This window comes from Sorex fumeus, unplaced genomic scaffold (genome assembly GCF_029834395.1).
Source record: "Sorex fumeus unplaced genomic scaffold, SorFum_2.1 ptg000037l, whole genome shotgun sequence".
NCBI classification, from domain to species: domain Eukaryota; kingdom Metazoa; phylum Chordata; class Mammalia; order Eulipotyphla; family Soricidae; genus Sorex; species Sorex fumeus.
Window position 1 is genome coordinate 46,679,778 of NW_026606094.1, and position 18,506 is coordinate 46,698,283.

Consider the following 18,506-nt stretch of genomic DNA (forward strand, 5'->3'; position numbering starts at 1 on the left):
TGTTGCTCCCTTCCACCTTTTTCCCCCCTGGCAGCAAGGTAGCTGCCACGTCAGAGCTTATTGGAAAGCCAGGTATGAACCAGACGTGAAGGGGCAACTGCTGTCTCATGGGAAGGAGGTCAGTACCAGCTCATCCTTCACACCCTACCGAGGTCATGAGTTGCCCCCTACAAAGCGACTCTCTGGCACAGCTATGGCTCCAGAGGCAAAAGGACTTAGTCCAGAGCCCGGCAGCTTGCAGAAGAAAAGTGAATGGACCATGCATTAAACTATGGCACCATGCCTCCCCAGGAGGGAAAGGGTGTTGCTCCCTTCCACCTTCCCCCCCTCTCCCTGGCAGCAAGGTGGCTGCCGCCTCAGAGCTTATAGGAAAGCCAGGTATGAGCCTGCAGTGATGGGGCATCTGCAGTCTCATGGGAAGGGGGCGGTACTGGCACGTCCTTCACGCCCTACCAAGGTCACGAGTTACCCCCCACGAGCGGCTTTCTGGCACAGCCATGTGTTCAGACACACAGAAACCAATCTCATAATTATCTGGCTCTTTGCAGAAATCCAAAATCATGGCTGCGTGACATTATATGATTCTCATAACCAGCTATAGAAAACAAAATATTTCACAATGCCTTTTCAGCAATTCTGATTGTTTTGGGGAAAATTATGAACAGTAATGGTGCATCTTTTGTCGAAATAATGAATGTAATCAATATAGAGAAGAGTTTAGTAGAAATCATCTGCCTTACAGGCATTTGGAAGAGTGGGAGGGGTGGTATACTGGGGTTCTTGGGGGTGAAGAATGAGTACTGGTGAAGGGAAAGGTGTTTGATCATTGTATGACGAGTCTTAAAGATGAAAGCTTAGTAACTTTTCCCACAGTGATTCAATAAATAAATATAAAAAGAAAAAATATATAAAAAAATTAAGGTGGAGTTCATGCCCATTTCAATCAGCTAATCAGTGGCAAAATAAATAGCAGTACTCCTACAAAAATAAATTAAAAAAATTAACTTTTCAGGATTGTCTGAAAAGTAAGAGACTAATTGCATCCAAGAGTGGCACCCAGCAAATGGTTTCTATTTTGCTCCTGTCCCCAAATATAGTCTTTTTCCTTTATAGGAACATCCCCTCTAGCCCTACTTCGTGTTTCCACTTGCCTATAAAAGAGAAAGAAAATATGTTACAAAGAGCATTGTACAGTTACCATTTCCCTTTTCAGTTCCTATTTCCATTCAGTTGCTTCTCTGAGTTCTCCACTTTGGCTATATGCTAAAAAGGTTTAAGATAGAGATGGCCAATAGTATTAACAATTTTGTTGCTATTTAACAGATGATATAAGAGAACTGGTTTTCTTCCAAAGAACAAAATAAAGACAACCCATACAATTTACTATGCAGATCCTTCAGAGTGATTTAGAACAACTACTCCACAGTTCAAATTTCCAAAGAGAAAGTCATCTTTACAACAAGTAAATGAGTGGACTAATTTATCCAGAAGATAAAGTGATTTGTTCTTTAGTGGATGGGGAATTCAGTTTTCCTATTTACAAGGAGCAAGGTCAGAGCTGAAGATGCTGTCTTTCCAATACAAAGCAAATTCGTACAGGGTATGTTTCACTGAAAGCCAATGTATAAATTACACTGGGGTGGGGGAGAGGAAGAATTACAGGGTTTGCAATTGCTTGTCAGGGTACAAAAGGACATTTGATTTTTTTTCTCAGCATAATTCAGAAGAAAGTGACACCCCAGGGAGACAGGATTGGGTTTTCCTGTAGGGCAAGAAAGACATTTTTCTAGGGGAGGGAACAGAAGGTGAGGATTTGAGGAGGTAAGGATGATTTTTACCTTTGAACAATGCTGTCTTTTTGTTACCATATAGGTTATTTGATTATTATAACCCTTTCTGCACACAAATATATTAATGCATAAAGCAGAAGCTTTAAAAATTTTCTCTTGAATGAATGTGTAGATGATGCTTAAATCAAAAGGGTGCCAGGGAGATCTATCTTTTAAAAAACCTGTTATTTGGGGGATTCATTGGTGAGGAGGTGTGTTTAATATCTCTTCAGTTGTCACTACGATAACATGAACTTTTGGGGGGGGGCAATTGTTCTTTTATGAAAAGAGAATATACATCCCACCTGCAGCAAGAGGCTCTCAGAGGTGAAGATTTTGGGGCATCTTCTTCCCAAGTCAACAAAGAGGAGGCAGGGTCTTCTCCCTGGTCCTTATCATTCTATTCTCATCCATTATTCAAGGATCCTGGTGGTGTGTAGGATAACACTGTTTTGTCATTCCTGCATAGCCTCAGGTAGTTTAGGTTTATTGGGTTGCTCCCATCACAGTGGTCCCATTCCTTTGTGTTTATTTGTAACTTCTTTCTTGGTGCTCTGTTGACTTGTAAATATTATTTTTCTCTTCTCCCTAAGTCCTTTGCATAGTTTATTCAGAGCAATGTCTTTCTGTATGGACACAAGAAGACAGTATGCTTTTGTTATGTAACTCTCAGTGATATTTTCCTCCTGGGCATCTGTTCTCTCACCTAAGCCTCAGCTGCCCTTTCTTCTTAGTGCCCCCCAAAAGCAGGGTCCCGAGAGGGACTGGATAGAACCAGGGAAAGCGGTAAGCTATGTGCTACCCTGGCATCGAGATAGGCCTGGCCAAAGCGCCATAATGCTTAACTATAAGTTAAGACCTTGGTCATAGACAAATGCTGTTATGATCCAAAAAGTAATAACTAGATTTGGACCCTTCTAGGGTTAGGAATGATTAATCTGGCCTAAGCGCTGTAGTCTGAATCTGTGGCAAGATGTTCCCAGGAGATCTGCCCTACAAGCCTCAATGGTATCACTTACTGTGTTCATACAAAAATAACTAGTATTAAGATGTTGATATTTATTGGACTGAGGAAAGGAGAAAAACACCTTAGGAGGTATTTTGCCCTTGGGCAGTCAGGAAGGGCTTTAGAATACCTTTTAGGTGGGCCTTCAGGAAGAGCATTCTTATGTTAATTTTGCTACCTGACTGGATGCAGGGTCAGTCCAGAGTGCAGGGGAGTTGGAGAGGCAAGAGAGCTGGAGAATTGAGAGAGAGAGCAGGGCAGCATGATGGAGAGGCTAGCAAGGGGGACAGAGAGAGAAGAATGTAGAAGAATACAGGAGCAAGCACGTGGGGAGAGAGAGAGAGAGAGAGAGAAAAGAGAAAGAGAGAGAGAGCGAGAGAGAGAGAAAGCCCAGGATGCAAGATGGAGCACAGAGAGATGAGCAGGAGACAGGAGGAGCCGGGAATGAGGAGCAGTGGAAACTAGAATGGGAATCTCTGAGAGACTGGGGCAGGCACGTGGGGAGAATGGAATAAACGGCATCTGGTCAATCAACCAGCTTGGCTCTCGTTTCCTCCACTGTCTGCTCATGGCCCTGGGCTGCCCTGGCTGGGCCAGCTGCCCGGAGCCCACCCCGAACATGGGCGGCTAGGGGAAGAGCTGTTGGAGCATCCCTTTGGCTGCCCTTGGAGTTTTTTACAGTAGTGTGCACACAGAGATGAATAATTTGTTTTCTTCAGCTTTTGGGGTCACACCAGACGATGTTCAGCATTCATTTCTTGCTCTACACTCAGGAATTATTCCTGGTGGTCCTCAGAGGACCATGTGTGATGCTGCAGATTGAACCCTGGTCGGCTATGTGCAAAGCAAACACTTTACCCACCATGCTATCTCTCCGGTTCCAGAATTTTTATTTCTTAAGAATTTGTGTTGTTGTTGTTGCTGCTGATGAAATATTTAGCGTGATATGAAGATTATTCTTGCTGTCTTATTTCTAAAAAACCCAACATGGCTGTGGAGAGAGTTGGGAACCTCTCTGGCTCAAATGAGCCTTTCATGCTGTGAGAACCATCTTCAGTCAGCAGACAAATTTGTACAGAGGGCCAGAAAAACCTAATGAGGGCAATGGTAGCATTGGACAGTGTACACCTAAAGATCAAAGGTTAAGAACTACAAATTGACTGAGTGTAAAGCTAGGAGTAACCCCTGTGCATAGTGGGTGTGACCCAAAAAGAAAAAGAAAAAAAAACTCTACAAATTGAATTTTTTAACAGCCCTAATAAAGTGTAAGAAGATATCTCCCTATGATGGGAGTACTCTGGGTGCATATTGAATCACCAAATGTATGAAGCTAGACCTCTACACTATGAATGGTAATTCTTGTATTCATAACTTAGTTTGAATTGTTTCTGAATAGTACTTGAAAAGGGGTTGTTGATTAAAATAATAAGAATTTAAGTTCGATATAAATTTTAGATAAATAACAAGCACTTTTTGTTATGAATCTGTCTGAAGAGGGGCTGTGAATGCATAAGGACAAGACATCTAGCTTAGTGAACATCTAGCCAGCTGAATCAATTGGCCTCACGTGTATGTGGCACTAGATTCAATCTTTGCACCACCAGTAGAACAAAAGATGGAGCTAGATAGATAGGTAGATTATTCTTACATATTTTTAAAAGTGGAAGCTACTCTGAGAAAGACACTATGCTTTATAGGGACTGGAAGATAGAGTTACCATAATGCAAGGCAGAGGACCATCTCTCTGTCACTTTGGTCTCCCATCTGACCATATTTCCTTCCTTAGCATCACTAGTTATCCTTCATGCTACCTCTCTTTTGGAGTTTGACTACTTCAATATAAACTTTGCTATATTGCCCTCCATAGTCATCAACTGTGCAAAGCAGGCAAAGGGAGTGCGGTGTGTGTGTGTGTGTGTGTGTGTGTGTGTGTGTGTGTGTGTGTGTGCGCACGAATGTATTTTGAGCTCTGTGGAGCTGCCTGGAATAGGTGTATGGATTCTTTGAGTCCCATTAAAATGCATATCAGTGTGTATATTTGTGACAGATTAACATGGTGACTTATTATTATTTTTCTGGAAAATAATATTTCTACAGAATGTAGCTTTAAAAAGTTAAAAAATGAAATATAAAAAAGATTATGAGAGTGTTATTGAAGAAGCACTAACTTCAAATTATAAAGAACTGATATTATTCCCTCATGTTTCCTTTTACATTTTAGCTCTTAGGGTTTTTCAGTTTTCTCATCCTCAAATGGGGAGGAAGAGATAATCTCTGGGATCACTCTATGTTACTATGGTAGCAGCTTATAGCTGTTAAATCAGTTGGCTAGCCTTTTGCATAGACTTACAGATCTTCCATCTGTATTACAATTACAGAGCAAAAGAACACTTTAATTTGCCTAAACCATGGGACTAGAACTACTTACTCATCTTTCTTCAACTAGTCAAATCCTTTTACCACAAAGCCCACAGCAAGCATTATACTTAATGGGAAAAATCTAAAAGTGTTTCCTCTAAGATCAGACAGAAATTCTAGCTATAAATTAAGTAGACTCAAAAATTCTAATTCCTCAGAGGTCCCACAGCATTGGGACTCTGGTTATAGCCTCCCAGACCCTTATAAGATGGATTGCTCTTTGTTTGGATCTGGCTGAAAAAGCACGGTCAGTAGGTCAATATTGTGCACTGTGCTCGGAATATGCATGTAATTTCATCCAAACTTTAAGCACATATTTATGTTATGCTCCTCTGAACCCAGCTATGGAGCAGCATGATTGTGATGCCTTCACTGATCTAGATCTTCAATATAAGTACATGACCTGTAATGATTCACAACTCTGTTTCTTACATGAGGGACAACTGAAAGAAATTGTATGCTGCAATGGCTCACAATGGCTTACAAGTGTCTTATTAAATTATCAGAAATTTTGTGAGCCAATTGTTCAATGAAACCATTATTGAAAGTAAATCACATATGCTTACAATGAATTAAAAAGTATACTAAAACAAGGTAAATATTTAAAATACAGTACTTTCTAATTATTTTTATTCTACTTATCTATGTTTTCGATTTGCTTGAGCGGGCCCAGTAACGTCTCCATCATGAGACTTGTTGTTACTGTGTTTGGCATATAGAGTACATCACGGGGAGCTTGCCAGGCTCTGCCGTGCGGGCAAGATACTTTCAGTAGCTTGCCGGGTTCTCCAAGAGGGGCGGAGGAATCGAACTCGAGTTGGCCATGTTGGCTGCGTGCAAGGCAAACGCCCTACCGCTCTGCTATCGCTCCAGCCCCCCATGTTTTCGTGGGCTGGAGTGATAGCACAGCAGTAGGGCATTCGTCTTGCACGCAGCCAGCCCGGCCTAGACGGGTTCAATTCCTCTGCCCCTCTCAGAGAGCCTGGCAAGCTACCGAGAGTATTCAATATGCCAAACACAGTAACAAGAAGTCTCACAATGGAGGTGTTACTGGGCCTGCTTGAGCAAATCAATGAACAATGGGACGACAGGACAGACAGGACAGATCAATGTTTTCATTTGATTCTATGAAATTCATTTGGTAGAAACACTGTGTAATGAGGTTACTATACATTTTTCCCCAACCATATGTTCAGTGATTCCATGTTGGAAGCTTCAAAAAGGTCATGTGTTGCCAATATTTAAAAACCCTTGTTACAACATAAAGTCATGGTGTCACTGATGAATGAGCAAATTTATAATATATGATTATATTATTTAACTTTTCTGTAACACTTTTTAATTTAATGAAAATATAAATCAACATGCACATAGGAACCACATTACTTTCAGTTACAGACCAAGGTTGCAAGTAAATACAACATAATTTCCATACAAAATTAATACAAATAAAAACATTTTGTGAGAGCCAACTAGTGATGTAGAATGGGAAATAAAAAGTTTTGGATGTTTATTATTCATTAATTGTGGACCATAAGTTATTCATATTAATTGAATTCTTTTAAGTATAGATATGCTTTAAATTCCCCCCAGAGAGTTTGTTAAATATGTTCCAACATGCTATTGACTCTAGTTTCTGCTTTAGGGAAACACCACTCCCCCAAGTTCCTTACTAAAGTCCTATGATTGGTCTGTTTACTGGAGCAACATAAGTCCTTCAATGAGGCTTTGGATTGATACTGTTCTCCAATAAAGTCTTAAAATATTTTTCCCCCTTACAATCCTATGATGAACTTGATTCATCCTACTCTATTTGTTGTTCTTGATTCTCAGTGATCTGGGACAGTGAGGCTGAGTTTTATTACATTGTGTTACAGAATAACAGTCATTGATTTGGTCTTATTTCTTTGTGAGAATAATTCTGTTAATACAAAGCCCCATTAACTCTGTCTTCAGCTCTACCTTAATTCTCTTAAATTGATGAAATGGAAGGAAGAACTGAATTTGGTTACTTAACCTTGGCTAGAGATAACTGAATTCTTTTGTTCTTCTCTATAGCAAGCTTTTGGATACAAGCTCAGTCTGCCTGCCATTTGGGGGTGTAAATTTCATTTCAGGGTACAGAATCAGGAAGCACTAAGTAGTACCAACTAATTATATTATATGAAATTAGTCTTACTATTAAAATAGATGTTCTTATGTCTGACTTTCTGAATTCATGAGAGAAAGTCCTTGATTGGCCCTCTAAAACCAAGTGTGTCATGACATTAAGAGTCATAATGATGAGGATGTTGCAGCCATACTTAAAACTCTTATCTGATCCTCTGTTTATTTCATGCAAACTGATTCTTCCCTGTTTCAGTCAACCCAAATCCCAATAACTTAACTTTCTAATCAACTGTGGTTGCTCTGTCTTCATTTCCCCACTTTCATGATTCTCTGATAATTCAGCATTGAGTGCACTTTGTGTTTGGCATCACTCAGATAGATCTGGTTTCCAGAGACTTTAAAGTCACATAGATGGAAATTCTAACTCCTTTAATTACAGACTAAATCTGAATTTACATTTTCTTAGATGTTGATTTTAAAAACTGTAACATGGGGATACTCATAGAACCAATCTCAGAGGTCGGAATTTTCTGGGAGAGGGGTTTGTGCTACACTTGTCAGTGTTCAAGGTTTTCTCCTTGCTCTGCTCTCAGGGATCACTCCTGGCATGGTATACCATATGGGTATCAGGGATAGAACTAGGGATGGCTTCATGCAAAGTAAGCACCCTACCGAGTGTACTGTCACTGTGGCCCCTCATAGATAGAAATTAAAAAAAAACTAAAGAAAAGCGCAAAGATTTGATATAATGTGTAGCACACAATAAAATCTCAAAATGACATTTGTATGTTTTTTCCTTCTCTCCTATTTTTAAGAATTCCTCAAGTTTCAAATGATGGTCCTCTACTCTTTACACTCATACTTCTTTTAGATATTATTGTGTCTTAAGACATTTAATTAGCATGGCTTTTGATGGTGCACAAATCACTGTGCCTTGGCTTCTTACTGAAATATCAATCATGTACATTTTGGACTGACATTAGAACATTGCATACTTTATACCCTTTTTTATCTGACTATCTCAGTTAGCATATCCTTAGCATCTTTATTTATGTGAATGACACACTGTCTCTCCTTGAATCCAAGATTCATAAAGTTGATTTCTTTATTTCTTATACTTGATTAGTCATGAAGTCCTGCACTTCTTTCTCCCAGCTCCAATAACCCTTAATTGTCATGACTAACAGTGAAAATAACTGAGAGACTATACATGCCCTTCCAGCCACCACATGGCAATGTTTTCTGCCCTTGTAATATCCTTGTTTTCTCTTAGTGCTTTTCCTCATGGTGCTTAAGGGACTTGCAGTGATCTTTAGGTTAGTCACCCATTATTTACTGGCTTATATTGCTCTCAAACTAGCTTTGAAATACCTATGTCTTTTCTCTTCAATTTTGTTATAAAGTCCTTGAAGATAAAACAACAAAACCAGGTCATAAAAGTTCCACAAATATAGTCATAGCACTAAAATATGTGTTTAATAATAAAATATATAAAATATTACTAATAGAATGGAATAGAATGGAATAAATAAAATCATTTTGGCTTTCCCTTCAAGCCCATGAACACACACCTTGCTTTCTTATTTCTGTGTTTTTTTGCTTGCCTATTTCCACTCTGGAGAAGCCTGTGTTATCTCTTGGCCCACATGGTTCTCTCCTCTTCTCCCCTCTTATCTTTCTAAATAAGCTTCAATAAAAATGAATCGCTCTTCATCAAAAAAGGACAACCATTTCTTGCTAAGAATACAGAATACATTACAGAATACATTATGTTGCCTATTAGTCAATCCTATACTCTTCATACTGGTACTTGAAATGTCCTGTCAGCTTACTCCAACTTACCTATTCTTAATTCTTAACTTTTGCTTTTTCATTGATGTGAGCTCTCCATTCATATAAATATCTCTCTCTCTCTCTCTGTCTCTTTCTCTCTCTCTCTCTCGCACACACCACTTAAATAGGTACTATGAAGGATTTGTAAAAAAAAAGTGGGAAAGCCCACTTTTTTTAGTGTTGAATATTCTAAGCTGGAGGGTTTGGCAGGAAGTGTTACCTACTAAATCTCCCAATGAAAGAAAGAGTTAAAAACATACATGATCATGTTAATACTATTCAGTTAAAAACCTTGTTTCCCCCTTTTTTTCTCCCCTCACTCATCCAAATGCAATCTCCAGGAGCAGGAGGGGAATGGAAGGTCATAAGGATATAGTGGGAAAGTAAATAAGCTCATTGATACCTTTTCCTAACATCAACAAATGTTCCAGTTCTCTGACACCTACTGAGTGTTTATTAATTCAATTCTACTAATTTCCTAGAGTTACTATTAGACACAGATTAAGCACCTTTTCAGATGTCAGCTACAAATCATGTACTAAGCCTGGTTGACTGTAATATTGGATATTCGCATAACACCTTTCTTAAGTTTGATAATTTACTAAATGTCTCACAGAGTTCAGAAAAGCACTTTTATTACTAGCATTCACTGGTTTGTGGTGTCACTTAAAAATCTCAGGAATAATTAAATAGAAAAGGGTTTTATTAGTAAGAAAACAATTCAGGTTATTGAGACAGTTATAAAGAAAAGAAGTGGGGCTCAGGTTTTAAGCATGATAGAGTTAGGGTAATAATATAGACATTGAGTATTTTAAAAACTCATGTATATTTATGAGAAGGAATTTGTGCATGCACAGTTAAGGAGTATTCAATTGACCATACATCATATGATGTACAGAAAATGGACAAGAAATAACACAATCAGAAATGTGTTTTTTAGCATGATAATGACTGCAGGTTCAGTATTGCTTCATTGAAGTTTCTCCTAACCAGTATTATGCATTCTGGACTCTGGAGTTCTTATTATTATTCCAGGAATTCATATATCCCTGTCTTGGTCCAAAAGCCAAAAGAATGTAACAAGTTAGCTTTTGCCACCATTGACTTCTCAGGTTTTTATTTTATTAATTTATTTTGGTGATCAATGAAGCATTGGGCGCTAATTAAATAGCTAAATTGTTTGTCATGTTTCATTTGTCAATGGAAGTTAAAATATTGACTTGGAATGGCATACGTTCTCTTCAGTTTTACTGAGAAGACATTTTTGATCAACTTTATTTTATCTATCCATCTTAAATCCATGGTCTTCTATTGACTTCAGTCTTAGATTCTTAACATTGGACTTTTTGATAATAAAATTTTCTGTAGAAGGTCTGAGAGATGGCTCAATATACTGAGCATCTTGCATTGAGTGCAGGAAGCCCAGTATCAATCCAAAGTATTGCTTTGTCCTCCAAGCAGTTCTTGGGGCTACCCACAGCACGAAACCAGCTATTCCCCTAAGAAATTCCAGGTTTGACCCCAAGACAAAGCAAATGAAAATTTTTCGGTAAGGCTGGAAGAGTTTTCCAGGCAACTGAAAATGTATTTTCAAATAACTAAAACTTTCAAAATTACTTTAATTATGGCCAAAGAATGTTCGTGCCTACCATATTTTAAGGACCCTTTTTAACATGTTCCTGGATATTGAAGAACATTAGTCTGATTGTATTAATTATCCCATTTTCCAGGGGTATTGACTATGTTTTTGAAAACTTAAAGGTTTGATATTTCTCTTTTTGAAAGTCTTTCAAGGCTTTAATGTGCCAAATGATTCCAAGTGGGAAGAATGGATCATTTATCTGCATCAAGTGAATGAAACTCTATGCTTCCTCCGCAGGTGATAGAGGCTTGCCATTCTTGTCCCAAAGCAATCGAAGTTGTGGTCAATGCCTATGAACACATCAGATGGAACATAAAGTGGCGCACAGCTATTCCTGATGATGACTTGGAGGTAAAGAATCAGTTCACCTACTATGACTTCACTAGAGTACTACTTCCAGGGCCGGAGCGATAGCGTAGGGGGTAGGGAGTTTGCCTTGCATGCAGCTGACCTGGGTTCGATCCCTCTGCCTCTCTCAGAGAGCCTGGCAAGCTACTGAGAGTATTTTGCCAGCAGGGCAAAGTATTCGATATGCCAAAAAAGAGTAACAAGTCTCACAATGGAGACATTACTGGTGCCCTCTCGAGCAACTCTATGAAAGATGGGAGGACAGTGCTGCAGTGCTACTACTTCCATACTAGAATGGAATTTTCTGAATGCAGAAAATTCAAGTTTAAAAAATTGTTTTTGAAACTTTTTTTAAAAACCACACAAATATGAGGCTACAAAAGGATACAAAACGCTTGTCACTGTCACTGTCCTCCCATTGTTCATCGATTTGCTCGAGCAGGCCCAGTAACATCTCCATTGTGAGACTTGTTGTTACTGTGTTTGGCATATCTAATACTTCATGGGTAGCTTGCCAGGCTTTGCCATGCAGGCAAGATTCTCTCGGTAGCTTGCTGGGCTCTCCGAGAGGGGCGGAGGAATTGAACCCCGGTCAGTCAGGTCGGCTGCGTGAAGGAAAATGCCCTAACTGCTGTGCTTGTATGAGAGTAAATATGTCCACTAAGTATCCACTGCTTAGGATGTCTCCATTTAGAAGCAAGTCCAATGAGCATATAAAGGTGGCTATTGCACTCTTCCCATCAATTGAAATAAATTAAATAAAAATGATATTTTATTACTTTTACTATCTAACATTTTTATCAAGAAGCATTACATATTTCATGCAGATAATTTCATTTACCCTTATATATTTTAAGACCATAAGTAATCCAGAAAAAAAGGTATTAAAAATTCTGTGATGAGTCTTAAAAAAGCTTTTGATGAAATATAGTAGTCTATTTCTGAAATTTGTGCCATTGTAAGAGATCTTTCCCACCATGCTTCATATTCTTGTTCTCAGTAGTTACATACTGTCTCCAATACCTGGAGAGGTATCAGACATAGAATGCAAAACTCACTGGATTTGGGAGTTGTCAGTTCAATATTAAGGTAAAGGTAAAGGCCCTCCCGTTGATCGTCGATTTGCTCGAGCGGGCCCAGTAACGTCTCCATTGGAGACTTTGTTGTTACTGTGTCTGGCATATCGAATACTCTCGGTAGCTTGCCAGGCTCTCCGAGAGGGGTGGAGGAATCGAACTCGGGTCGGCCAAGTTGGCCGCTTGTAAGGCAAACGCCCTACCCGCTGTGCTATATTTACCAATTATTAATTATATTTGGGCTGGAGCGATAGCACAGCGGGTAGGGCGTTCGCCTTACAAGCGGCCAACATGGCCGACCCGAGTTCGATTCCTCCGCCCCTCTCGGAGAGCCCGGCAAGCTACCGAGAGTATTCGATATGCCAGACACAGTAACAACAAAGTCTCCAATGGAGACGTTACTGGGCCCGCTCGAGCAAATCGACGATCAACGGGAGGGCCTTTACCTTTACCTCGAGCAATTATATTACTATTAGAAGGAGCTTAACTCACCTTAAATTCATTAAACTTTTAAATATATGAATGTATGCACACCAATCAAAATAAAAGATATGTAATAACATTTAGGCTAACTTAAGACTGTTACTTTGGTTTACAATGGTCTAGGCAACTCACATAAGTATAGTTCATCTCATTTCCCTAGTTCTGAATTGGTAATAGAGTGTATAGCCCTTTCTTTTCTCTGTGTCCTTATATATTCTTTCACGTCATTAAATCAATTTTGTTTAATTTTGCCTAGCATAGACCCTCAAAGGTTATCTATATGTCTAAGGTTGAGAGTAGTGCAGTTTGTTGATTTCTGTGGATATAAACTGTGGGGTTTTATGGATTGTAACTTGACTTGCCTCCTTTTTCAGAGACACTGGGATTTTTACCACTCTCTCTTCACTGTGTGCTGTAACACTCCAAGGACTCTCATGCATTTATCGAGATGCGCCATTCGAAGAGCATTGCACAACAGATGTCACAGAGTAATTCCTTTGCTTTCCCTCCCATTGTCATTGAAAAAGTACTTGCTCTTAGAGCCCGAGGGAATCATTTATTAAGCCTTATGAGACAGAAGTTCTTAGTCCAAGATGTTTAAATGGACTGCCTGGTAGACACAGTTTGCATAAATAAAATGATACTTGGGTTGATTATAACACTTTAGGGATTTCTAAAGCGTTTTACAAACATTGTCATTAATTCTAGTATATCATAGTGAGGGGAAATAAACAAGAAGCAAAGATAAGGAATTCTCAAAGACAAAAATAAATCCAGAAGATACTGATAATACAATAACTAATATTCATATAGTTCTCTTACAAGGTGCTGATTGTTTTGGTAAAATTTCCATTTATGATTTCATTTAAAATGGGACCTAGGTTGTCTTACAACCAAGCTCATTTTCTCTCCAATTAGAAATAGGTTTACATTATCTTTTAGTTGGCAAGATAGAGAACTTCATAACTGACTTCCTAATCTTGTCTTCACTCCATTACCAGTTAGCAGAATGGTAATGATCGTTGCTAGTTTGAAAAAATCTTATTACTCCCTAGCCTTTAACTTATTTTTTGTAAGAAAGGCACATAGGCATTGGAAAATCAAGATTTTTTTTCCAACTAGAAATTAGAGCAGAGACCAATCCACTGCTAGTAAAAAAAACAAACAAATAAATAAACAATGACAACAACAAAAAAAAACCCTGAACATTTCCTTACCCTTTTATTGAGCCTGAGACTGGAGGTGCTACCTTGAGTCAATATGATTTCTGCCCTCCAGAATCTCACCATGTAGCAGAGGATCCCAATATTCTAGCAGAGTAATGCTGGTCAAATAACAGGGGCAAGAGTACAGGTGTAGATTCATTTTAGTGCATGCTTTCCAAGTTGTATTTGTAATTAGAAGTGTTATTTTGCTTTGAAGCATGACGACAAAGAGTGAGGGGACTGTATGAAGTAGAACAATCACTTGCTCTGCTTAGTGTAAATGTATTCACTTTAAGTTTCTCTCAATCCTGAATATTGTTTTATTTTTACTCCAGTTTCCTGTATAGTTTATCACTAGATTCCATGGGGGAAAAAATTGTACACTCAAAGACTCCCATGATGTAAGAAAGAAGTTTAGGAAAATGTGTGCAAAGACGTATTGAAGAAAAATATTTAAGTTGATTGTGTGTTTTTTAATTTATTGTAACTTATTGACATGTCAGGACATTTTAGCTAGTAGATAAGGAGTGTTTTGTTAGCTACAGAAAACAAATAGACTTTTTGAGAAATAAGTAGATAGAATGATATGTTTGAGAAATTTAGAAGAAAGTACTACTTAGACTTTTTAGTGAGTCATTTGCAGAAAGAAAAATGTAGGTGATTAACTGCTGACCTCAGGGGTTATGAGGCCAATTCAATTTTTGTTTATGTTCATTTAGAGAAGTTAATTATCTCTTTGTAGAATTTGTGAGCAGGTCCCTTTTATTTGTGTGGTTCTTATCTCTATTATTGTTATATGCGTGAATTTTGTTTTCAGTAGGGATGATGTCAATTAGTTCTTTAGCCTATCACTTTCGCTAGGATTTGAATACTACCCATGTTGTGTAGTTGAAGTGATGTTTCTTTAAGTGAGATTTTGTCAAATATCTTGGAACAAATAAATGAACTACAAAATAAGTTTTGTGTTATGATGTAGAATTCTGATTTTATGTGAACTATTCCTATAACATGATCCTTCAAAAATAGTTTATTGCTTTCTAGAGTCTTTGTGCAGAGATGCATTCTGCTTCTACCTTCAAGGTTACCCTAGCATGAAATATTTGTGATTCATTGACTTGGGGCAAGTAAAACTCATGCTGAAGACAAGAGGGGAGGGTTTTCCTGCATGGGGAAATAGTTTATTAGTCCACGTGATTGTGTTTAAAATTTTGTGCTAATCTAATATTTAATACATGACTACTTGTGAATTGTTTGTGGATTGCACGTGTTGCCTCATCTTTAATCTTACATTTAGAGAACTTAAATAAAGATCTAGTTCCCATTCATCTTTATGAGTTTTTTATTTATTCACAAGACTTTCTGACTTTCAACAATACAACTAAATAATTCTTTATTTTTCTTTAGTTTTGTAAACATTTAAAAGGAAAAAAAGAGGATAAGGGAATGTGTTTACAAAAGAAATTTTCAAAAGAAAATAGAAGGAAAGCATAAAATATAGACCCTTATTGCAGGGACAGGAATATTCAATAATAATAAAATTGTATTACTCATACTTTCCTACTTATCGCATCTTGGTCTTCTGAGTTTTTCATTTCATTCTCACATTCACACAACACGGGGTGGTAGCAACATAGGAAATTATATCCTCATGGTGCCTTTGTTAGTTTCTTATAAATAAATATGTAATGGTCTAAAAACACCTCCTCTCTTCTGTGAGGAGGAATTTAGCTATTACAAAAAAGATGAACTAACTAGTTTCTCCACTTTTTAGGATCATATATGTGTGCTCTATTTCTTAATCACCTAGTCTTGCATTTCCACTTTGTTATTCCATTCTGAACCCAGTGGTTTCTAATAAAAATAACAGCAGTCAAAAGTTGAGTATAGGGATAAAAAGTAGCAAACTATTTGCAGTGGGTTTTCAGTGTTGAAGGAAAAAGCTGAGCCTTAGATATTTCCTACCTTTCTCATTGTGAAGAATTCATAAAAATTTAAACTAGTGTATTTTCAAAACTTTAAAAAAAGAACACAGGTATTCACTACTTTTTATTAAAAAAACAAACACATTAGTCTTTGAAAGGGATTCTTCATCATTTTCTTTAGAAGTATAAACAAATTGACTATGGTGAATGTTGAATTTTCACTCTGCAGTTTGTTTATCTTAGTTGTATTCTGACTCCCAATTTTACTTTAGTGATTGAGAGAAATATTAGTCTTCCCCTTGCCTTAGTTTCTTCATTTGTAAGATGGAAATAATTTAGTACCCACTTTAGAAGATATTCATATGTAGTTGTCGCTTAATGTACAATGGGGCTAGGTGCTTTAATACCCATCAGGAATTAAAAACATGAAATTAAAAAAGCTGCATGAGAGTTGTGCTGATTATAACTCCTTAGCATCTCAAGAGAGTTTCCTGTCATGGTTTCTAGTGAATATGCATTGCTCTCTCACATTTGTTAAGTTCAGTACTGGTAAGTGAGGGATCATCTGTAATTGCTTTGAGATGTAGGGTAGAAAAACATTAAATTTTTTTTCCGGGGGTCACACTTCATGATGCTCTGGCAATACTTCTAAGTCTGCACTCAGTAATTACTCCTGATGGTGCTTGGGGACCATATGGGACGCCGGGGATCAAACCTGGGTCAACCACGTGCCAGGCAAAATACCCTACCTGCCCCCAGGTGAAAAATATTTTAAATTCAGCTTAAAACAATTGGTGTGCATTCAGTTTTCGCATGTTGGAGTAACATGTACCAAGTAAACTCTAATAATCATTGATTCTTATTAGGAAATAACTTACAGAGCCAGTCACTTTATTGACCACTGGAGTCAATGAAAGAAAAGAGAAACCAGATCTCTGACCCCCCATTTTTTGAGGTGGTGGGATAAGGTAAAATTAGTTTGATCAGGAGGTTTAGCAAAAAATAAATTACTTTTTAAAAGATTTTATCCATTTTAAATGGGCTTGCTAAGGGTATAACCATTTCTTTCTATTTCATGAAGACTTTGAAGTCACTTAAAATTTTATATGGACAGAGAAAACGGATCACCATCTTCAATGAGGCTAAGGGTCAGAGGAGATAACATAGCAGCTTAGCAGTGAGGGTAGTACACCCCCCCTACCCAAACAATGAATATTCTGGAGCGCTATAATTTATTAAATTATTTTTAATTTATTCAGTACTTGTTCTTATGTCATTCCATGTAAAGTACAGAGAAGAAAGTGTTGAAACAATCAGTTTCAGTAGCCTGATTTTTTTAAAACAAAGAAGGAAGAATTCTTTGGTATGAAAAGTTTGGTATGAAAAATTGATACTTTTTTGAGGGCTATAAATGTATCAGTGATAGAACTCTTTCCTTGTATATGTGAGACCCTGGGTTCTAATCCAAAATTGTCAATATTGGAAATATTAGTTTATAAATGAGTTTAATTTATGTCAGCCCATCATAATAATTGATTAGAAGTAATTGTCAAATGTACATATTCAATGAGAAATGACTTTTATCTTATATTGCTTGTACATATCACCAATAAGAAGTGATGCAGGTAATATGTAAAACCACCCTCTACAAAAAAGTTGCTCTTTTATTTTTTCCCCTCCTTTTCTTCCTTTCTCTCTTCCAACCTTATACCCTCCCTCTCTTCCTTCCTTCCTTCCTTCCTTCCTTCCTTCCTTCCTTCCTTCCTTCCTTCCTTTCTTCCTCTGGATTGGATATGCTTATATTTTTTCCTTAGAAACTAGATTTCTCAGAAAATCATATTGGATAACATTTTTATAAATATGTGCAGATCCAGTCAAGGGAATAAAATATTAGTGTCCCTCATAGATTTTCCAAGTGAAAGACACTGGTGGATTAGTGATAATCAAGCAGTGAAGAATTGACAAAGCTATGATCAGAGAGTATTTAAGACAATTTGAGAATTAGAAGATACTAGGGGCCTTCTCAACCTATGCACTTACCAGAGTCAAAAGAACAGATAAAACATTTACCTAGATCCAATTTTATGGATCTGATAAGTGTGTAATGGATTGACAAACAGTGAGAACCAAGAGGAAGTATGGCATCTTAGCAGTTGATTTATCCACCTTTTTCTTTAATTCGAGGGTTAGTCAAAAATTTCTCCTGTTGACTTCTTTTTTCTCTGGAGGCTTCAGCATTTCTTGATCTAAGTATTGCCTATTCCTTGATGCATTTCTCTGCAATCACAGCCATTGAGTACATTATCCATTTCCACTTGGCTTCTTTTTTATTCTTCTTTTTTGGGGTCACATGCAGCAATGCTCAGGGGTTACTACTAGCTCTAAACTCAGCAGTTACTCCTGGCGGTGCTCAGGGGACCATATGGGATGCTGGAGATTGAACCCAGGTCAGCCGCATGCAAGGTAAATGCCCTACTATTGCTCCAGCCCTTCCTCTTCACTTCTTGACAGATGCACAAACGTAGAAAACTATGAAATGTTTTACCCAAGAAAGAGTAGGGATGGTGGTCCAGATGATTTTTGTTGGCCAATGGTTAGAAAATAGGAGATCAGTTGGCGTGACTTGTGGGCTGGG

At 37.8% G+C, this 18,506-nt stretch overlaps 1 protein-coding gene across 1 annotated transcript in view; it reads left to right on the forward strand.

The window, feature by feature from the left end:
* The window catches only part of ASB4 (ankyrin repeat and SOCS box containing 4), an 83,595-nt gene extending 68,330 nt beyond the window's left edge, over window positions 1-15,265 (forward strand). The window contains exons 4-5 of the mRNA XM_056118384.1: window positions 11,075-11,188; window positions 13,119-15,265. Of these exons, the coding sequence (XP_055974359.1) occupies window positions 11,075-11,188; window positions 13,119-13,307 (303 nt within the window). The 3' untranslated portion in view covers window positions 13,308-15,265. The remainder of the gene's footprint in view (window positions 1-11,074; window positions 11,189-13,118) is intronic.
* The last annotated feature ends 3,241 nt before the right edge of the window (window positions 15,266-18,506 follow it).